This window comes from Acomys russatus, chromosome 20 (genome assembly GCF_903995435.1).
Source record: "Acomys russatus chromosome 20, mAcoRus1.1, whole genome shotgun sequence".
Taxonomy (NCBI): Eukaryota; Metazoa; Chordata; class Mammalia; order Rodentia; family Muridae; genus Acomys; species Acomys russatus.
In genome coordinates, this window is record NC_067156.1 from 11,012,765 (window position 1) to 11,033,730 (window position 20,966).

At 41.5% G+C, this 20,966-nt stretch overlaps 1 protein-coding gene across 1 annotated transcript in view; it reads right to left on the reverse strand.

The window, feature by feature from the left end:
• The window catches only part of Klhl14 (kelch like family member 14), a 99,818-nt gene that overhangs the window by 18,163 nt on the left and 60,689 nt on the right, over window positions 1–20,966 (reverse strand). Inside the window, exon 4 of the mRNA XM_051163112.1 lies at window positions 3,851–3,940. Within this exon, the coding sequence (XP_051019069.1) occupies window positions 3,851–3,940 (90 nt within the window). The remainder of the gene's footprint in view (window positions 1–3,850; window positions 3,941–20,966) is intronic.

A 20,966-nucleotide genomic window follows, 5' to 3' on the forward strand; every position in this document is an offset into this window, starting at 1 on the left:
GGAGAAGCAGGGGAGAAGCAGGGGAGATAATGAGCCCTGGAAGAAATGAAAGTGAGTTAAGGTGGCCTTATTATTTGCTGTCCTAGGGCTAACTTACTATTGAGACTCTTCCAGGGGCTTGAGGCTGGTGCCAACATATGATAGAACTTTGGAGAATAGTTTCCATTTTGCACATTTTCCTTCATCTCTCTCCTCTCTCCTCCCCTCTCCTCCCCTTGACTCTCCTCTCTTCTCCTTCCTCTACCCCTCCCCTTTCATCCTCTAACCTATCTTCTTCTTCTCTACTCTTTTCTTCTATAATTTCCAGTTCCTTTCCTTCCCCACTTATTTCCCGCTTCTTTTCTCTCCTCACTCTTTACTTGGGATTAATTGAAATTTCAGCAAAGTTTTTTTTTTTTTTTTTTTTTTTTTCTGCCTGAAACAGTGAGTTCCCACCGCCTATTACTGCTAATACTACCAGAGTCCACTGTGGTTGACCAGATGAACAGAATTTGTAGATAATTACAATTTATGGGGTTGTGGTAGATAGTTATGGTACACACATCAGTTCTCTTAGAAATAGATGCAGTCCATTTCTTAACTGTAATGTTGGCTGAGCATGGCCACAGATACAGCCCTCATTGAAGGGAAGATAAGGCCTTCTGCTCTTATCTTCCACCTGGAGAAGATGCCAGTCAACAACTTTTTAGAGTGTTTTTAATTAACATACAATTTTAATTGGCAGAAGGAACCAAAGGCTAGCTTGCTTGCCTCTGCTCCCTTCTGTTTAAAGATGGCAAATTTTCATCTGGAGGTTTCCAACAGTTTAAAAAGAAATTTTAAAGAAAGTGAGAGCTGCCAGGCATGTAACTGAGGGTAATAGTGAAGTTAACAGACAATACATAAAGCTTTACAAAAACTTTGCTCTGGGCTTCCTAACAGCAAAAACAGAGAAGAGATGTTGATAGGCATGCTCAGCGATGCTGATCACATGCGCACAGGCACATCATGCCGTGGCACTCTGGGAGGACAAGAAACTGCCATGTGAGTCTCTGTATGATGTGCACTGAGCTTCCAGTGAGTGACTCTAGCACTAAGTGTGATTGTGGATTGATAGCCAGAGTGTGTTCATGCATGGCTTTAATCCTGGTTGCTGTTTGCTTGAGGTGTAGGGAGAGAGAACTCAAGATAGTCAAATGGTATAGTATGGGTCTCAGAATTAATTCAAAGAAAAACACTCGATCCTCTTGACTAGAGGTAGAAAAGTCTTCCAAGTTCTCCCCAACTTCCTGTCTTGTTCTCTGGGATACATTTTTTTTTTTAAATTTGAAGTTGAAAAGGAAGCAGATAAAAGTTATATTTTCCAGAGGTTTGTGTGTGTCTGTGTGTGTGCGTACATGCGTGTGTGTGTGTGTGTGTGTGTGTGTGTGTGTGTTCAGGTGTGCCGAAGCCAGAAGTCAAGCTTAGGTGTTGTTACCAGGTGCCCTTCATCTTGTGACAGGCTGGTTACTAACTGTGACAGGCTTGAACAGGCTAGGCTGGCTGGCTGGAGAGCCCCAGAGATCCACCTGTCCCCAACCCAACCTCAGCACTAGAATCAAAAGCATATACCATCAGGCCTAGCCTTTGTGTGTGTGTGTCCTGAGGACCAAACTCAGGTCCTCCTACTTGTGCAAAAAGCACTTTATCACCTCAGTCCCCAGGAACTGGTTTTATCAGTGGCTGCTTAGGCTAACACTCGGACTGTGATTGTACTGTGGTAAAGTGCTTCCATGGCACGAGCAAGGCCTGGGTTTAATCCTCAGCACTGCAAATACAAAATTAGTCAGGTGCCATGGCTCATGCCTGCCATCCCAGCATTTGGCAAACCAAGGTAGGACAACCACTAATTTGAGGATAGCCTGCAGTACATTGTGAAAATGTCTTTTTTTAAAAAGGGAAGGCTCATATGTGTGGAAAGTTTTACTTTTTGTTTCGTTTTTGAAAGCTGAGTTGTGTGGGAGATTGATCAATTTAACAGAGGCCTGGAGAAGAGTGGCCAGGAAGTGCACTGTGGTCTGAAATAGGACTTCCTAAGCTTTTCTCTTCATGCTTTGGGTTTTTAAAATTTAACATTTATTTATTTGTGTGGGGAGGTGTATTTGTATTTATTTGTGGGTGTGTTTGGGTGTGTGTATCTATGTGTTTGTATGTGTGTATCTGTGTGTTTGTGTGTAGGTGTGTGTGTTTGTGTGCATGTGTATGTTTGTGTGTATTTGTGTATATGTGTGTATGTTTGTGTATGTGTGTGTTTACATGTATTTGTGTGTGCATATATGTGTGTATATGTGTACACTTGCATGTGGATGTCAAAGGACAAGCTCCACTGTTATTCCTCTGGCACTGTCCACCTTAATCTTTCAAGTGGAATCTCACTGGGCTAGAACTTACCAGGCAGGCTAGACTGACTGTCCAAGGATCCCACCTGCCTTCTTATCCTCGGTGCTTGGGTTTCAGGAACACCCCCACCCTTCCTACCCTTAAAAGGATTTTTTGTTTTTTAATTTTTTTAAATCTGGTTTCTGGGGATTGAATCAGGTTCTCATGCTTGCAAGGCAAAACCTTTATTGACCGAGCTGTCTCCCCAGCCCCCTGCCTTTCTCATGAGTGGGCAGCCTGGCTTGTTTTCCTTTACAGTTTTAGAGGGAGCAGATGTTGTGATTTGTACACAATTTGACTTGGTGCAGTCACAAGGAAATATGTGCAGTACATGTAATTGCAGGGGGATGTTCTGAGTTTTTTTTAAAAAGTAAAAATGTGTACCTGCAGGCTGTTTGATGGCTTCTCAGTCATAATTATCTTTAAAACACAAAGGCTACAACCGTGGCTCCCCCCCCCCCCTTAACTAGCAAGCTTTCTAAAAACACCATGATCATTTTTGCATATTCTGCAAGCCACTTCTCTTGTGTTTGGTTTGGGATGTGTGTTAAAAGGTTTCATTTCACTTAGGAAGGAATCACACTTATGGGAAAGATGGCAGACCACCTATGGAAGACACACTTACAAAGGCCGAGGACAGCGCATGCGCTGGGTCTGAGGTCCTACCTGCTGCAAAGGAGCTTGAACCAGAGTTCTATGCTGCGTGAGTGAGAGAATGCTTATCGCAACCTTGTTCTCATACAGACAGAATGGAAGGAGTAGTGGGTGAAGATCTTAACAGCTGCAGCTGACTCCACCTTCCCCTGGGGAGTCCTTCCTTCAGCTTGTGGCATTTCTCAGGGGATGGATAAGGACAAGGAGTGGGTATCACTGTGAAGCTAAGTCCCCAGAGAATTGACACTTGAATGCTCTGTTACACGTGTCCTCAGCTAGCTCCATGAGTATCCTCCCCCCTCCTTCAGCTAACCCCATGCATGACCTCCTCACTGGCCTGTGTTACTCAGAAATGTATTTTCAGCACTAAGTATAAAAGGGATGGGCAGACATCCTTTTCACAGTGTGTGCACTTGTTCTATGCATGAGTGGTTCCACCCAAAACTCATCTTCATGGTAAAGGTTTGGTTCACAAGATGACAGCATTAGCAGATGGGAAGTCTGGGAGGTAGACCTTATGGGAGGTCCTAAGTTCACCATGTCCTCAGAAGGTATTGTGGGACCCTGCCCACCTTTTCTCTTTTTCTGGCTACACTGATGGCATAACCTTTCTTTGTTCATTCTTTTTATGGTGGGCCACCGTCCACTGACCCCATCAAACCTGGACAGTTGTGTACCTTGAAATCTATGAGCCCGATGAATCTTTACTCTTCAAAGTCACTTGCCTCTGGTATTTTGTTGTAGTAACACAAAGCTGACTTGTACAAAGGAGCCACAGCTGAAGCTATTCAATAGTTACCGTTTGGATTCCATTGGTCCTCTCCACCCAACACGAACAGGAAGTTTTCCACCTCTACAACGCAGTGGTGGGCGCTGTTGTAAGGCATAACTGAAACCAAGAAGAAGAAGAAGAAGAAGAAGAAGAAAAAAGGACATATGAAAGTTTCTAATACCTCAGCTTACCAGGTATGTACTTCACCAAAGTGTGTACAAAACATGAGACTCCGTCAACAAGCAGTAGCATGGCTACCCACGGCTCCCGTGATCCACACACCCTGGCTCACTGGTGCGTTCCCAGCAGTTTCAAGCCCGACCCCTTTTGATTCGTTTTGCATCATGTTGTTCTGGGCATTAGCCAAGAATGACCTGTGCACTGCTGCTTTCCATCCCTGAGTTCTCCTCATCGGCCCGATGGTGGGGGATGCAGTGTCTATGGCAATGAGCGACACTCCCAGAGGGTCAGAGCTGGCAGCTACTTCCTGAGAGAAGCAACTCTGAGTAACGTGGAACCGTTTGCTGGCAATCTTTCTACAAACAGACCGGGATGTTGGGTGGCTTTCTACTCCACAGCATTGAGCAGGCTGAATTTCCATACAGTTTTAAGTTTTTAAATTAGGGTCCTGCTGATTTAATGCCTCCTCCAAATGTATACACTTAATTTCCTGTACAATGTCATTAGGAGCACAATCACACATTTCCCATCTATCTGCATCAGAGCTCTTCTGTAACAGAGATGAAAACTGTCAGGGATGTCATAGATTTCCATAGATTTCTCTGCACCCAGCTGCAGACGCTGCTCAGAGGGGTGTTATTCACAAACCCACCAAAGCCAGGTTTCTCTGCCATTTGCATCTCCTGTGTAAAATCAGGATGTACCAAGTGTCACTGCTGGTGTTGTGCAGTGTTGGTCCCTGCTGGTGTAATACCATCGGGTGATTGTAGATGCATGCGGCATTAGCTATCATATGACAAGCAGGGGCTTGGGCCCAGTGACACCAGTAGGAAAAATGATGTCCTTGTTCAGCTCATCATATGGGCACCTTAAATCTAGGTGAGGACAAACGGGGAGGTGATGTGCCTGTTCAGGCAGGGAACTTATTGCTTGACACGGATCAACAGAGCACTTAAGAAACCAGTGCAGTGGGAAATCAATATGAATCCTAGCCAATTCTTACTCTGAGCTCCTTTGCCAATGCAGAGAGAGAGAGAGAGAGAGAGAGAGAGAGAGAGAGAGAGAGAGAGAGAGAGAGAGAGAGAGAGAGAGAGAGAGAGAATGCTTACTTTTTTTTTTTTTTGAGCGATATACATCTCCCATTTCACTGTGGCTTCATTATCTCCTAGCTTTCTCAGGGATGACATATACTGCTAATATATAAAAAGAAAAGCAGAAAAAACCAGGCAAGGCTTTGAGAAAGAAAGCTCAGTATATAGCTCTATAAGTGCATCCTTTAATCTCTTACTAAAGTGCCAAAAGGTTGTAAGAATTCTGATTCATTAACTACTGTGACTATTCATTTCTTCTGAAGATATAGCCACTAGAGAAAAGATATTCATACGCATATGCGTGATTTAGAGGGCGAAGAAAGCAGTCTAAAATGGCATGGGCACTCTATGAATTACATCAAGGGTCTTTGTCCTCTTAAGAACATCCTTAAACTCCCAATCCTCACTTCAATCTTTGGAGAATGCTCTTGACTGATACGTCTTGTTGAGCCATGACTCTGAATTCCTTGGTGTAGATCTCGCTGCTAGCTTCACTGAGCAACTAACTCTGATTATGTTTTGAAGCTGTATTTTAAAAATCGAACCAATTAAATCACTGCAGTCTGAATGATGATACCTTTTCCCAAACTACTGGGAAGAAAACTTAGGCTGCCCCATCATTGGCTGTGACTGGCTGCTTCTGGCTGACGTACTGTCCTCCAACCTGTGCGGACCTGCACAGCCTTAGCTGCCATTGCATACAACTAGCTACCTGTGACACTGCGCAGAAGCAGAAGCCAGCAGCTCAGTTAGTTCACTCCACGGCCAGCCGTCATGCATCACAGTCTTATTTTAAAATGTTGATGAGCTCAGTGTCCAAATCGTTTTTAAAACATGAAGAATTTGTATTTTCTTCCCCTCTGACTTGAGTCCAGTCTCATAATCAAACAAGATCTCTGGAAGTGTATCAACCCTTGTGTTTGCCCCTGCTGTGCTTTTCCTCCAATTCAGGCAAAAATCGAGTGAAGGAAACAATATGTGGTTTATTCCTAAGCCTTGTCTCATTTGACTACCCCTGTTGTTATGCTTTGTGCAAACAAATGAAGCTATCTCTCTAAGCTAACTGCCGAACTCTTCAAAGTCAGGGCAAAGAAGTTCTTTAACGTCCTGATGCAACCGGTTTGTGGGGGTATTCCTATTTCTCCACAGTTTTTTTTTTTTTTTTTTTTTGCTTGACAGTCTTGTATATTATATTTCTTGGTTGGGCATTCCAGTATTCACATTCTTGTAGTTTTATCCTTTCTGATTTCTTACCATGAAGTGAAAGGCTATAAGTACACACAAGATTGTTTGAGATTATTGCTGACTATAAAACGCTCCTAAATTTATTACAAATATTTGATTACAAAGATTATAACATATTTGATCAATGTTTAAATGTGCATAAGGGCTCTAATTCCTTTGACTTCTGATTAAACCTGAAGGAAAGCGAAGGTAACTAGGGCCAGGAACAAGAGCCTCAATCCATTTAAAAGGGCACCTCCACCCTGCACACACCCTTTCTCTTTGAAGTCACCCCAAGGCCACCCCTTCTCCTTTGCAGACTTTTCTAGCGGGGGACACCTGTGCGTGTGCACAAGCAGGTGGTGGAGGAGGTTGGCCCTCACGTCACGCACAGCCTGCTCAGAGTTTTTAGCGTGTCAGTCAGTGAGTTAGAGGGAAAGGGGACAGGGAAGCTAATCAGGATGAAATGAGATTAAAGGCTGTCTAATTTTACAGCAACTGTGATCCATCAGCCACTGTGAAAATGACAGTGGAAATGAATGATGGAAACAGACAGGTGGGGCTGTACATTTCACTGATTTATCCTCAAATGCACTGGGCCTTATTTTATTGAGTGAGCACGACTGCATTTATCAAGTCTGTCATCCAAAGCCACTTCCTCCATTTAAAAAGGTCACTTTACTCTGAGGGAGCAGGAGAGAGGCACTTTCAAATCAGATTTAAAATCGAATAACGCATGTTTATAAGGCCCTTTGTGAGGAGCCTCAACTTCATCTCACACAATGAGTTGTGCTAGAAGGAAAAATGGGGTAGAAGTTAGAAAAAAAATCACAGAAGAAAATACTCTGGTCACCTGAGGAGAGCACTTCAGTAGGTCTCTAAATCTGATGCAGTTTATGCTACTTTTTTTTTTCTTTTTCCACCCCATGCGCTTGAAGCTTTGTTCCGATCTGAGGAATTCAATCAAACATTTGCTAATAGTTAATATTTAAAATTAAATAAGCAGAAAGCAGTAGGGTGATGCTATGAACTTGTAAACTGAAAAGAACTAATCAGAGTATTGACCCTGCTGAATGACTGATCATCACACGGAAAACAGCTGTCAGCAATTGCTACAAGCTGGATCTCTGCTACGATGAGCTCTTATACCTGTTAATTGTTTTCCCACGATTTTAAAGCCATATAAATCGCAGACACACAGCCTTTCACCCCTCCCTGTACCACTGCAATAAAATGCTTCAGGATGCTGTGCACAAAACTGCACTTGGTTGAGAAGTGAGCCTTGAATCCTCATTGTGTAATGTGTTGCTTTTTGTGGTAATGACCACCATCTACCACTGACCATGTGCTGCATGTTAGATTGAATACGTAATAGTGTTTATGTGATTATCAGCATTGTATCTCTGAAAATACATGCACTTAGCCCTTGCTATTAATTTGTCCCTGTTTGGAAAAAAAAATAACAGAAAACAGAAAAAAAATCATATGAATTGACTAATTCGTGGTAGTAAAATTACAGTATATGGTAAAAATATATGGTAAAATAGATAATGTCTCTACCTATATTTTTTTACATGTTTCATTTTATACATTTAACTGGGAATCAGACATAGTTCAACCGCATTATTTCTAGGAGACATTCTGAGGCCTTGGGAGGTTAAGTCACTTGTTGAAGGTCATACTCAGCTAATGAATACCGTGGCTCTACTGCAAACATGGGACTGTCCGGACCCCGACCCACGCTCTTATGCATTTCACTCTGCTGACTTCCAATAGGTATGTTCAGCCAACCAGAAAATAATTGCTAAGTACTTGAGTGTTCAATGATAGTGTCCCTGAAATCCATATATAATTTTTACACTGCATCATACTTTAAATGTTCTTATTACTTCGATATTTAAGATGCAAGTGCTATTTCAAACGCTTTTCTGTACAGACAAATATTAAAGTGACTTGTTTTCTTATAGCAAGATGCATTTTGATTAGCATTCACTAACGGTGCAAAGTAAAGGGTTTCACTATGATGTTTAATAAATGCACATAGGATCTTGTGATCCTATTCATGCCCTCTATTATGTTTTCTTTCCTACCCCTCCTCTTCCCCTTTCTGTTTCCATATCCTAAATATCCCTTCTTTTACTGTAATGCCAATTCTTCTGTACCCTTCCAGGATTCCACATATGAAAGAAAACACATGATAGTTGTTTTATAAGTCTATCCCCTTTCCCTTAACATGGTGATTCTCAGTTATATGTTTTTTTTTTTTCCTGTAGGTAACACAATTTGTCTTTTTGAATGAATAGTACTCCACCGTGTATATACACTATATCTTCTTTATCCATAGTCTGCTGTTGGGCGCATAGGAGATTCCATGGTTTGGCTACCCTTGCTTTAGTAAATATGGCTGGTACTGGTATCTCAAGCTCATGCTGCCTTTGATTATTTGAGGGTGAGTATCTGTAAGTAGCTGGATCTTACGGACATACTATTTCATGGATAGAAATTGAGTTCCATAGTGGCTGGACTAAGTCACATCCTTATAGGAGGTATATAATTATTCCTCCCACATCCCCATTCCTTTCCTCTAGCACCCTCAGGACATTTGTTGCCTCTCGTTTACTTGATGAAAGGCAATCTGACTGGAGGGAGAAAGAATCCCAATTTCAGTCTGACTTGTATTTCCCTGATGGCCAAGCATTGAACATTTTTTAAAAATATGTTTATTGGCTACTGTATTTCTTCATGCAAAGAGACAATTCAATTAATTTGCCTACTAAAATGGAGTACACTTGCTTTATGGAGTCAGAAAAAAATACCGGTCCATTAAGATATGTACAGTCTACTGATAATGGGTTATGACTATTTTTAAATATGGAATGCCTGTTTCAACCCTGGATGTAGAGGCACAGGGATCCTATGCTGGCATAGCACAGGTCCAGATGGCTCACTTCTCTCTGTGAAGGCCTGAGTCTCCTAGAGGTGCACATGATTGGTCCCCTCCCATATTCTAGCTACAGGAAATGTTACTATCTTCTAATGGAAAGTAGAGACATCTTAGAACTGACAACATTCATGAGTGTGTGTGTGTGTGTGTGTGTGTGTGTGTGTGTGTGTGTGTGTGTGTTTCAGATATGGAGTGAGATGAACGGCGAGAACACAGAGAGAAAACCATGTGTAGGGAGTACCTAGAAGAGGGATGATGTCAGCTAGAGACCAGCACGGGGGAGGGGGAGGTCATGATGAGCTAGGGAAAACTTTATAGATCTTGTTCTAAGAATGACAGAATGATATTTGATGAATTCAGGGGGAAGGGTGACACACTCCTTTAGTTTCTAAAACGTCGCATAGGCTATTATGGATTAGACAGAATAGAAGAAGAAAATCTCCCACGGACCATCCGAACGATGATGCAGACACATCCATGGAGGGGGAGACGGGATGTGTGTTGATAATGCTGAAAATAGATGAAGAGACAAGGACAACTGGGAGCCATGACTTCATGGGCCTAGGACAGAAGGCTGAAAGCCAGCACAAGAAATTTAATCACACCCTCTGCCATGATTTTCTAGCATTTTCATTTCACCTAAAATTGCAAGGTCCATGAAGGCAATGGCTAAGGTGCTTTATATTAAAAAAAAATAAATAAATAAAGTAATTGATCCTGGCTGAGTGATGAAATCAGTACAGTGTTATTGTGAATATGTCTGAAAGAGAATAAGTTACAGAGAGGCCAAGAAAGGTGCAGGCCCTTTACTGATGGGGAATGGAGGAGGGGGGACTGAGGGTGGAGAGGGGGGTAAAGGAAAGGACTGGTAAGAGAGGACACCTTACCTAGTGAATTTCTGAGCCCCATGCCTCTGCTTTCCTGTTACTATACCATGTTGGCTTGGAAACCATTTTTATATTACCTGGCTTTCTTAAATAATTTCATAGTCTAGGACACTTGAATAAAACAACCACATAGCCATCCTATGCTGGTTGTGATGTATACCACGTACGGCATATAAAGTATATATATAACAACATATAAGTATATATTATATGTTAATATAATATATAAATTTATATCAGCATTACACACACACACACACACACACACACACACACACACACACATATATACATACATATATATATATATATATATATATATATATATATATATATATATATATATATATAATGTCATTGGGCCCTCCATGGAATAGGGGCATGAGGGAGGGAGGGAAGGAGCTACAGTCAAGATGTAAAGTGAATAGATAAATAAAAAATTCAAAAGAGATTATTAAAATATTTGCTGGTACTATTGTATGGTGTGTATAAAACACTGTGTTGAGGACCTTGCACACACACACACACACACACACACACACACACACACACACACACATGCTCACATACACGAGAACTTATGGGAGGGATGAATTCCTCTAAATGGAATTCTGAGTGAAAGAATGTGTGCCGTTTTAATCTTGATAGACCTGTGACATTGTACTGCACTTTAAAGGACTGGTTGGATGGTAGTGAGTAGTTGGGATCTAGTTAAAATTCAAATCTGCATTCATTTATTAAGGCTGAGAAAGAGAATATTGTGGCACATTTAAAATCCATTTGTATTCTATACATTCTTCTATTGGGTTTAGATTTCCTGATAGAACTTTTAATATATATATATATAAATACATGATTTTTGTTTTAAGGTGTTTTTCCCTAGGGAGTTATCTAAACAGGAAAAAAATAAATGATATTTTGGAAGCACAGTGTTGCTAAAATATGTATTGCAAAATATTTATTCATTGAAGCAAACTCAAATAGCAATTACATGCTGCCGAAAACAAGTGTAACTTGAAAGGAAGATGCCTCACCTTCACAATAGTGGATGAATAATCCTTGTCATCAGATCCTGAAGGGTGTAAAAAAACCCTCAGTTCTTCAATTTTATGGTAAACACATTTGAAAAACAAGTGTTTTAAAGTTTGCTAGTTAGTTTCATCATGCTATTTAATCTATCTGAAAAGGGTTAGCAACTTGGCCAATGTTTTGGGGAGTAGAATATATACAAAGCAAAACATGTTACACTTTAGCAGGTACTTTGTATGTTTTGTTGAATAATTAACATATACTTATTTACATATTTTTTAAAAATGTTGTATGTGTCTATGTGTATGTGTATGTTGTATATGTGGTGTGTGTGTGTGTGTGTGTGTGTGTGTGTGTGTGTGTGTGTGTAGGTCAGAGGTAGATGTTGGGATATGTCCCTCAAATATTGTCTATTTTGTTTTTTGAGCCAAGGTTTCTCTTTTAGAACTTGGCACTCATGACTTGCTAGACTGGCTGTCTGGGCAAGCCCCTTCATGCTCCGATCTATGCCTCCCAACTACAGGATTATAGGCACACACCAAATAGACCATTTCTGGCTTTCTAAGCAGTGTTCAGAATCTGCACTCACGCTTGCACAAAATGTTCTTCACACACTGAGCCACTGCCCCAGCCATACTCTTCTACATTTTTTCTGTTATTTTAGTTTGTGCCACATCTGGAAACTACAAATAAGTGGACGAATTTTGTATATTTGAAGGTACTTTAATTATTATGGACAGTCTGGAAAACCAACCTCTTAGAAGATCCACATGGTCTGAACCTGGTGGATGCCTGGCAGGGGGGAAGGTGTCTCTAAGTAGCTCAGTACTTTCCCACACCTTCTCTCTCAACCCCAGATTGTTTTGCACTCAGTGAGCCAGGGTCTCCCTTACTATAGTTTTAGTTAAGTGGCTTCAAAATGCATAAATCCAAAAAAGCATACATTAGATTTAGGGTGTGTGTGAGAACTGAGAATGGTTTGTTCTCTTTCTCAACTCAAGGCTATGTCTACAGACATCTTCTTGACTATCGGGATTGCTTTATAGCTCCCATCCTCTGCGAGCATCAACATAAATGCATGCCATTACTGTAGCATTTCCTATAGGAAAAGACAGTATATGAACCATCTTTTGCTTGTCAAGGGATCTCTGGGCTCCTTGAAACAAGACTGTATCATCTTAGGAACTTCATGATTAGCATGGAACCACAGGACATGGTACTCAACAAATCTCTGGAATCCCTCTAGCTGCTACACTTGACAAAATATTCAGAATATTAATGAATCTATGAATAGCAAGTGGCATGAATGAGTGAATGTTTGTGATAAAGAAAGACTGTGTGATTTACTTTGGAAGTTATACAAAGTATGTGCTGGAGAGACGATGGCTCAGCAGTTAAGAATAGTTGCAGATCTCCCGAAAGATCTGAGACCTGTATGTGGTGACTTGTGGCTACAGCTCCAAGGGATCGAATGCTCTCTATTGGTCTCCACTGGCACTGTACTCACATTTACAAACCCATACACTGACACATGCACATAATTCAAAATAAGATAAACAAAAAGATGAGGTGTATCAGAGGTCTTGAAGGGAGAGAAGAGAAAAAAAAAAGGTGAGACATGTCTTAGAACAGAGTCCTGTGATTTCTAGGGTAAACATTACCCAAGGAACACGAATGTCTGCTTTAAGCAGAGAGGGCTCATCAGTTCTTCAAAGGATGGTCATAGATTTCTTCCAAGAATTATCATAGTACCTACTTGTGCCAAGATTGGCTGTTTCCAATATATTCTCATTGGTGTAGTTTTACTCTGATTGTTTTTATAATATTACAATAGTATTATATATAATAGCATAATCTAATATAGTATAGTAAAATATACTAAATATAATAGTATTATAATGTCATAGTATAATACTATTTTTACTGGCGTATTTTTGATTTATTTATTATAATTTATTCATCTTAATCCCAATTTTTATTCCCTCACTTGTGTCTTCTTGTTCCCATCCTCCTTCCCTCTTCTACCTTATTCCCCCCTAGATCTCTTACAGAGGGGGCCCTCCTCCCCCACTGCCTGATCACAGCCTATCAGGTCTCATCTGGATAGCCTGCATCCCCTTCCTCTGTGTGCCTTCAGGGCCTCCCTGCCAAGGGGAAGTGACCAAATTGCAGGCAACAGAGTTCATGTCAGAGGCAGTCCCCGCTCTAAACACAGCCTTGGAGAATGAGCTGTCCATTGGCTACATCTGTACAGGGGGTTCTAGGTCCTTGGTTGGTGCATATGTTACTACTACTGCTGCTGCTGCTGCTGCTGCTGCTACTACTTTGGGGAAGTGCTAATAACCACACGACTAAAGCAACTTCAAATAGGGAAACAGGGCTTTTGTTTCGTTTTGTTACTACTGGGGACTGAACTTAGAATCTCATGCATGCAGGGCAAGTGCTCTATTGCTGAGCTACACTCATCAGTAGTTTCAAGTAGGATTTTGTTAGTCATTTAAACAAAGCTGGCTTCCAGAGTCTTATTTTTATTTCAGTTACAGCACTTACATCAGTATGTTTCCAAATTTTAGTTGCATTATTACAATATCAGCTATTTCACTTTCGACGAATCTTGCAGTGCTAGTTATAAGATAAATATATATTTAATAATTTATTTTACTTTATTTATATGTGCATGATTGTTTTGCCTGATGTGTCTGCACCTCGTACGTGTCTGTACAGGCCAGAGGAGGATGGCAGTTCCGGATGGCAGATCCCCTGGAACTGTAATTGCAGGTGGTTGTTAGCCACTATGTGGGTGCTGGGGATTGAACCTGGGTCCTTTGTTAGTGTATCAAGTACTCTTAACTGTTGGACCAACTCTCCAGCCCCACAGGTGTTTTTTGTTTTTGTTTTGTTTTGTTGTTTAGAGGGTTAAAAAAGTCTGAGAAGCGAAGCAGAAAACCTTTTCAAAGATAAACTTTATTCTTGTCCTGCTGTGCATCTCTCTCATTAAATGTTTCAGAGACATGTTGAAGAAGCGTGTTAGTGCTTGGCTGTCTGTGTTTTCCCACAGCATAATGGCTTGCTGGCCACATTTTCCTGGAGGAGTCAGAAATGGCAGACATTTTTTCTCTACATAAATAAAATGACTAAGTGTCTCAATGAATTTAGTAGCAAACATATTGTTTAAACAAACCCCAAGAGAATAGGGTGAGTTTTCGCTGTGGATAGCATGGCGGCAGGATAACAGAAATGATTGTTAGGCCGTTTAAAGTCTCTTGCTGAGACCAGAGGAGGGGGAGGGGCCGGCCCATGTGATAGACACCTTCTGATGAAGCACCAGTGGTTTGCATGGAAACCCATGAGGTATCAGATGGTCCATTCGTGCACTGTGCTCAAAAGCATTATTAACTATTGGCTATTGGGCTGCACTCTGAGTGTTTACATAGTAATTGGTCACAACTCCTGTACTTCACAGCTTATGGAGGGAGGGGAAGAGGAAGGAAGGAAGCGGGGGAGGAGGAGGCGAATACAGACAGACAAACACACACACAGAGTGAGAGACACAGAGAGAATGTAAATGAGAACACAAGCTAAGAGATGGGCTCAGGGAAAGAAATGAAGAAATGTCCAGGGAGAAAGTGGCTTTAAGCCAAGTCATAGATATTTTTACAGACAGTGATAGGAGAAAAGAAATCATTATTAGAAAAGGCAACACTGCTTCGAAAAAATATTCAACAAATATTAATTTGTTGACATTTATTTAATATTAATAATTGCGACTATTATTAATATTAATATATTGATACTCCTAGCATGTACCAGGCTTGGGCTAAGCTATATAAATATTACTTTGATTTTAATTGGTTCACTTCTAAAAATGTTCACGGTTAAAGTGAAATTCATTAAAACATTCTCATATTGTAATCATATTTTTTTCCTGCCATAGTAATAGCGTAATTACAACATTAACTTTTATGCGGGGGTGAGAAAATGTGTTTGGAGAGAGGTGCAAATGAAAGGGATGGATTTTGTGGTGTCTTTGAAGACAGCAGTTCTTCCTCACTACTAACATTCTCTTCTAGAACAATCCAGTAGTCAGTGTCTCTGCACACCTCTCTTGACATGTAGAGCCACCATATTCTTCTAGAAGCAGTTGGTACCACTACAGAAACTGCAATACTTTTAATTCCTTTTGTTTTACCAGTCACTACATCTCATCCTGACTTGGTGTACTAGTGGTGCCTTTGCATTTATTTGATTTTTCAGAAATTTCACTGCGCGGCTTCCGGAGGATTGATTCCACGGTCTTCTGTTGGTAATCTCAAGGTGCACACACGTGCATGTGTCTACGAGAAGAGCTGGGCCAGGAGATCAGGGTTATACCAAGTCAACAGCTTGTCCACACAAGGCAGATGAGCTCCAGGTGCTGGTTGCGGCTGTGATAGCTGAGAGAGAACTGCCTTTTGAGTTTGTTCTGTGGTCTCTATGGCTCTGTATGGATCAGATGGCAGAAATATGGAAGTAATATGACGAATTCTCATTTTTGGCATTGTTTTTCAGTGGCAAAACTAGATTCCACTGCATTTTACATGATGCTTGTTTATGAATGTAGTCATGAAGGTGTACAGGTATGTGGCAATTTTCCATCCTTAGAATATAGGTAAAAACTCTAATTCTTGAGGTATGTATCAAACTCTATGTCTTGCCAGAAGTGTCCCCCAGACTGGTTCTGACTGCATAGGTATTAAGCTTATATATTCAATGATGTGAAAGACAGTGAATTAGTCTTTCTTTAAGAGCATGCCTGTGTGAAATGGGAACACTGCTTTTTTTTTTTTTAATCCACAAGAGGAAAAAAAGAATTCTGCTCCCACCCTCCACACAAAGGATGAGGCAGATAATTCTTGTGCCAGATGGTCTCGTGCTTCCTGGAACTTGCGAGCCGGCATGAGGTAGAGAACAGGAGGCACGAGAGTGGTGGGGACTGACTGTGGGTGGGGGGAGTGTAAAAGGAGAGCAGGGGCAGAGGTGGCCTTCATGTCTGGGTTCCAAAGAGTGATGGTACCCGGGACTTCTGGGGGCTAGGATGTCTGGGTTCCAAAGAGTGATGGTACCCGGGACTTCTGGGGGCTAGGATTTTCATGGAACCTGGGAGCTGTCTTAGAGCTTTCAGGGGGGTAAGATTTATCAGCGTAAGTGACACCACAGGCCACTTTGTTTCTTTGGGACACTTACTTCTCTGTTTGAAACACTCCTGTAGATACATATGAGAGCATTTGGATGTAGCATTTCAATGGCACAGGGTTTTATGTCAAAGAAATCTAGAGAAAAGAGAAGGCATTGGTGCGTGCCTTAGGTAGCTTGTGGCTTCTTCAGTCTGTCCCCAGTCATTATTTTTTTCTTCTGCCCTCACTGGGTCTATTGATTTATTTAAACAAAACAAAACAAAACACCTGCTGTCCTTTCTGCCAACCACTAGAGTGTCCCATTTTCTGGGACCCCAAACCAGACCCATATACACAGCAGGAGACATGGCCCATTATCCAGCAGAGACTTCCATGGGGTTGTCATGCCAGCCATGAAGGCTTTCTGTTCACATGTCCTGGATATATCGTGACAATGACCTGGACAAAGGAGGAGCTCATGGTGGGAGGAACAGTGGAACCCACAGAGAGAGAAAGTCCGGGTGGGACTTTCAAATGTTCCTTTGTCATAAAGACCAGCACGGCCCCGCGCTCTCCTTTCATGCTTCCCTCTGACCTGGGCTGTAGCCCTTTCTGGCTCTCCTTGCTTTCAGGTTGGTTTGGGCTTATTCTTCACAAAGTGCTCAGAATAGCTCTTTTTATTTTTCCTTTTCATTCACTGCAGATGCTGCTAGGCTACGTATGGACATTTTCACACTAGAATACAATATGCTTTGGGTCCTCCATGTTGCCTTCCTTTCTTCCTCTGCTTCATTCTCCTGTTAGTCCTCTTTGTTATCTTTAGGGTTAATGCAGTCCATGTGGATGTAAAGTGCATCTTCTTTTGCTGACTGACGGACGCCTTAGCTGGGTTCCCCGATTTGCCTCTGGTGGATGATGGTGCTGCAGTAGACGTTGATGCACACATTTCTCTGTAATGTGTTCACCAGGAATCGCTCAGGTAAATATGTGGGAGTGGCACATGTGTGCCATGTGGTAGATTTATTCTTAGATTTCTGAGGAAGCTTCTGGCTGTAGTTTCTGGACTCACCAGTGTTTCTACCAGCAGTGTGTGAGGGCTCACTTTTCTCTGCAGCCTCACTAGCATTTGTGCTCCTTGGTTTATAATGACTGGAATTCCGACTAGCAGAATGTGGATTCTCAGTGTACTTTCACTTTGTATTTTTATGACTGCTAGTGAAATTGGACAGTTTTACATATGTTTATTAGCTATTTGTACTTTGTCTCTTGAGAAATTTCTGTTTATTTCATGATGCCATTTACTAACTGGGTTGTGTGATTTCTTGTTATTTTAATTTTTTTTTGGTTCTTTGTATACTTAACCTGAGTCAGTTGGTGATAATCAATTCAATTCATGTCATGCTTTACTTCTTGTTATTGTGGCATTCACTTTAAAGTTTTAGACTGCCATGTGTAAACCACACTGGTGTCAACCTTCTGTGTAGCAATTCCTTGCCTAATGGAGCTCCAGTCATTCAGTGCTCTCTGTTTTTGCCAACCCCCGATACCTTCCTCTTTCAGGCTTGCTAATTGCTTTGCTTGTATATCCCAATGGTTTTCTCTATCTCTCAATTCAAGTTTCTGCTAGAAAGAGCCTGGCCCTGACACTTCCACCTAGAAGGTCTCCTCTGACATTGCCACTCTTTTCCTTGCTTGGAGTTTTCTTAATAGCACTTGATAACACCCACAGTTATAAAGATGTTTCCTCTGCACTATCTATTTCTCTATTAGCCTATGAATTAACTACTTTTCTGTGACTGTCATAAAACACCCTGGCCAAATCAAGCTATAGAGGGAGGAGTTTATTTGAGCCTATGGTTTCAGAAGGTTAGAATCCATGAGCAAAGGCATGGTGGCAGGAGCAGGAAGCTGAAGGCTGACATATTGAACTGTAAACACCAAGCAGGAGCAAACTGTGACTGATATGTAGCGTTGAAACCGCAGAGCTCACCCCTAGTGATATACTTACTTGGACCAGACTATAGTCTAAAGCTCCCCAAACCATGCAATCGACTGGGCATCGAGTGTTCCAATATTGGTGCTTATGGGGGCATCTCCATCAGACCACCACAACCTGTTGACAGAGTGAGTAGAATGGGTCTGTCTTGCTCACTGCTCAATCTCTGGTGCCTAGAAAAATACATGGCCTTGGGTGGACACTAATTAGATATCTAATTAGTATACTAATTAGAGTCTTAGGTAGAACCAATCATTTAAATTTTCAAATAAAATAAGTGGTTTAGTTAAGATGAAGCACTAATTTGATAAATACATGGTTTTAGTATTTGTGGCTCAATATTAGAGATGTGTGTATATCTTGATTTTAGTAGTGTGGGGTGTGTGTGTGTGTGTGTGTGTGTGTGTGTGTGTGTGTGTGTGTGTGTGTCTGCCTGAGTGCTAAATATTAAACTCAGGGCCTTAAACATGTTAAGCATATTCTGAGGTTCACCTTACTTCAAGATCATGTCTAACATAATTTAACTATGACTTAAGGATTCTTTATTCTCTTCATCAGTAAAATGTAGATTATAGTATCCACCACATGAGTCTCTTGTGAGAAAACAATTAAACTGGGCAACTTAAAGCACAAGGCTCATTACAGACAAAGCACAAAAGGTGGCTCTTCTGTTGCGCTCTGCCTCTCGTTCCTCCACCAAGTATTCTTATCTTGTTTAATTTTATAAGGGAAAGCATTTCCAAACAAACAAGAATACTTTACTTAAGACATTAAGTATGTGCTAATGATACACAAATACTCAACAGTGTATTGATATTCAGCCATGGGTTTTGGCGTAGAATTGAACAAAATGCAGTATTTACTTATTGGAGCAGGAATAGAGTCTCCAGGAGATCATATCTGGATTCATGGTGTGTGTGTGTGTGTGTGTGTGTGTGTGTGTGTGTGTGTGTGTGTGTGTGTGTGTGAGAGAGAGAGAGAGAGAGAGAGAGAGAGATGGATTTTTAAATATTCAGGATTTACATTGACAGTGTCAGGGTGGTTTAAAGTCACCTCTTGCATTACAAAAGAAGGAAGGGTATTTCGCTTAAGTAAATCTATCAGACACCGACTAAGTGCTCTATGTGAAACACTGCACATAACGTTGTCAAAGTCCAATGTGCAGAGAAAGACGAAGGACAAGACTAACATTCTAGTTATTGTAGTGGCCGCTTATTCTCTATCCCCATTGATGGTGCTGTTCGGGGAGCCTTTAGAAGCGTGACCTTGTTGGAGGAAGTATTTCACTGGGGCCAGAGTTTGAGCTTTCAAAAGCTTGTGCTGTTTCCAGTGGAGCTCTTTCCACTTCCTGCTTGATGTTAAGGATAGGAGCTCTCATCCTGCTCCTCCAGACACCTGGCCTGCCTGCTGCCATGCTTCCCCACGATGACGGTGATAAGCTCTCATCCCTCTAGAAGTGTAAGGCCACGTGAACCCTTCCTCTTGTAGATTGCCTTGGTCGTAATGTTCTATTTCCGCAGTGGGTAAGCAGTCATTTTGGAAAACTATAGCTAAGGTGGATTTGTGCTGGGATTTGAAGGGAGAACAGCATATGACAGGCAGAGTCTTGAGAGATCTGTCTGCTGTGAGTGCACGTGAAGGCTTTGTGCCTGAGGAAGCATTGGGGATCTTTTCAGGGCTGGAGTACAAATGAAGAGCAATGCAACGAAAGGTAAAAAGTGTCACGAGGCAAGTCGCGGAGGCTCCTGAGTACCTTTCGCCCTGCTGCTCTCAGTAGATTGGTCTGGAAAGCAGAGAGGAGTTGGAGGTGGATAAAACACAGCCATGCCAACAGGGGCTAGGGATGTCCCTTACATCTTGCTAACACTCTTCTATCACTGGGGCATGTTTCCACTAAAATAAAAGAGTCATCATTTTAAAATTCAGAAGTCCAGCAACAGAAAGAAAGGCCTCTGTGAGGAAAAAGATGAAGGGTATCAAAAGAAAACAAAACAGAACAGAACACAACAAAACTTTAGATGTTGGCCCCAAGGAAAATATAGCCATATGCAAAGACTAAGTAAGTGATGAAGAAATGAGAAGGTGAGATAGGCAGCAAGCAGGCAGGCAGACAGACGGACACATAGTAGACAGATATATAACACACAACAATAGGTTTATATAGTATTTGAGGAGAAATATCAAGCAAACATTTCCATGCAATAAAGAGAAATTGAGTGTTGTTGATAACTAAGCAACAGATATTAGGGCAAACAATGTCATTCAGATATCACTTCCAGCTCCATTCAGTGTCTCCCCTGACAAATGAGGAGTCACACAGTATCTACTGTGCTACATGCATTGCCACCCGACGATGTAGGAATTGCTACTTAGCACTCAGTCTTTAATAAAACAGCTAATGAACTGTCCTTTTTCCTCTTGAGAAGGATCTCGGCATCAAGGCGGCAGCGAAGCTCAGGCCCATCAGGCCTGGCTCCTTTGCACTGTTGCTCACAGCTGATTACCCCTCGTGCCCTTACTTGCCTCATAACTCAGTTTAGACTCCTTAGCTTTTCCTTAGAGTAATTTTCTGGTACACACACTTCACCCTCGTGTCGCTCCCCATACTCTACGTGGCTATACGATGAAGCGAAATGGCA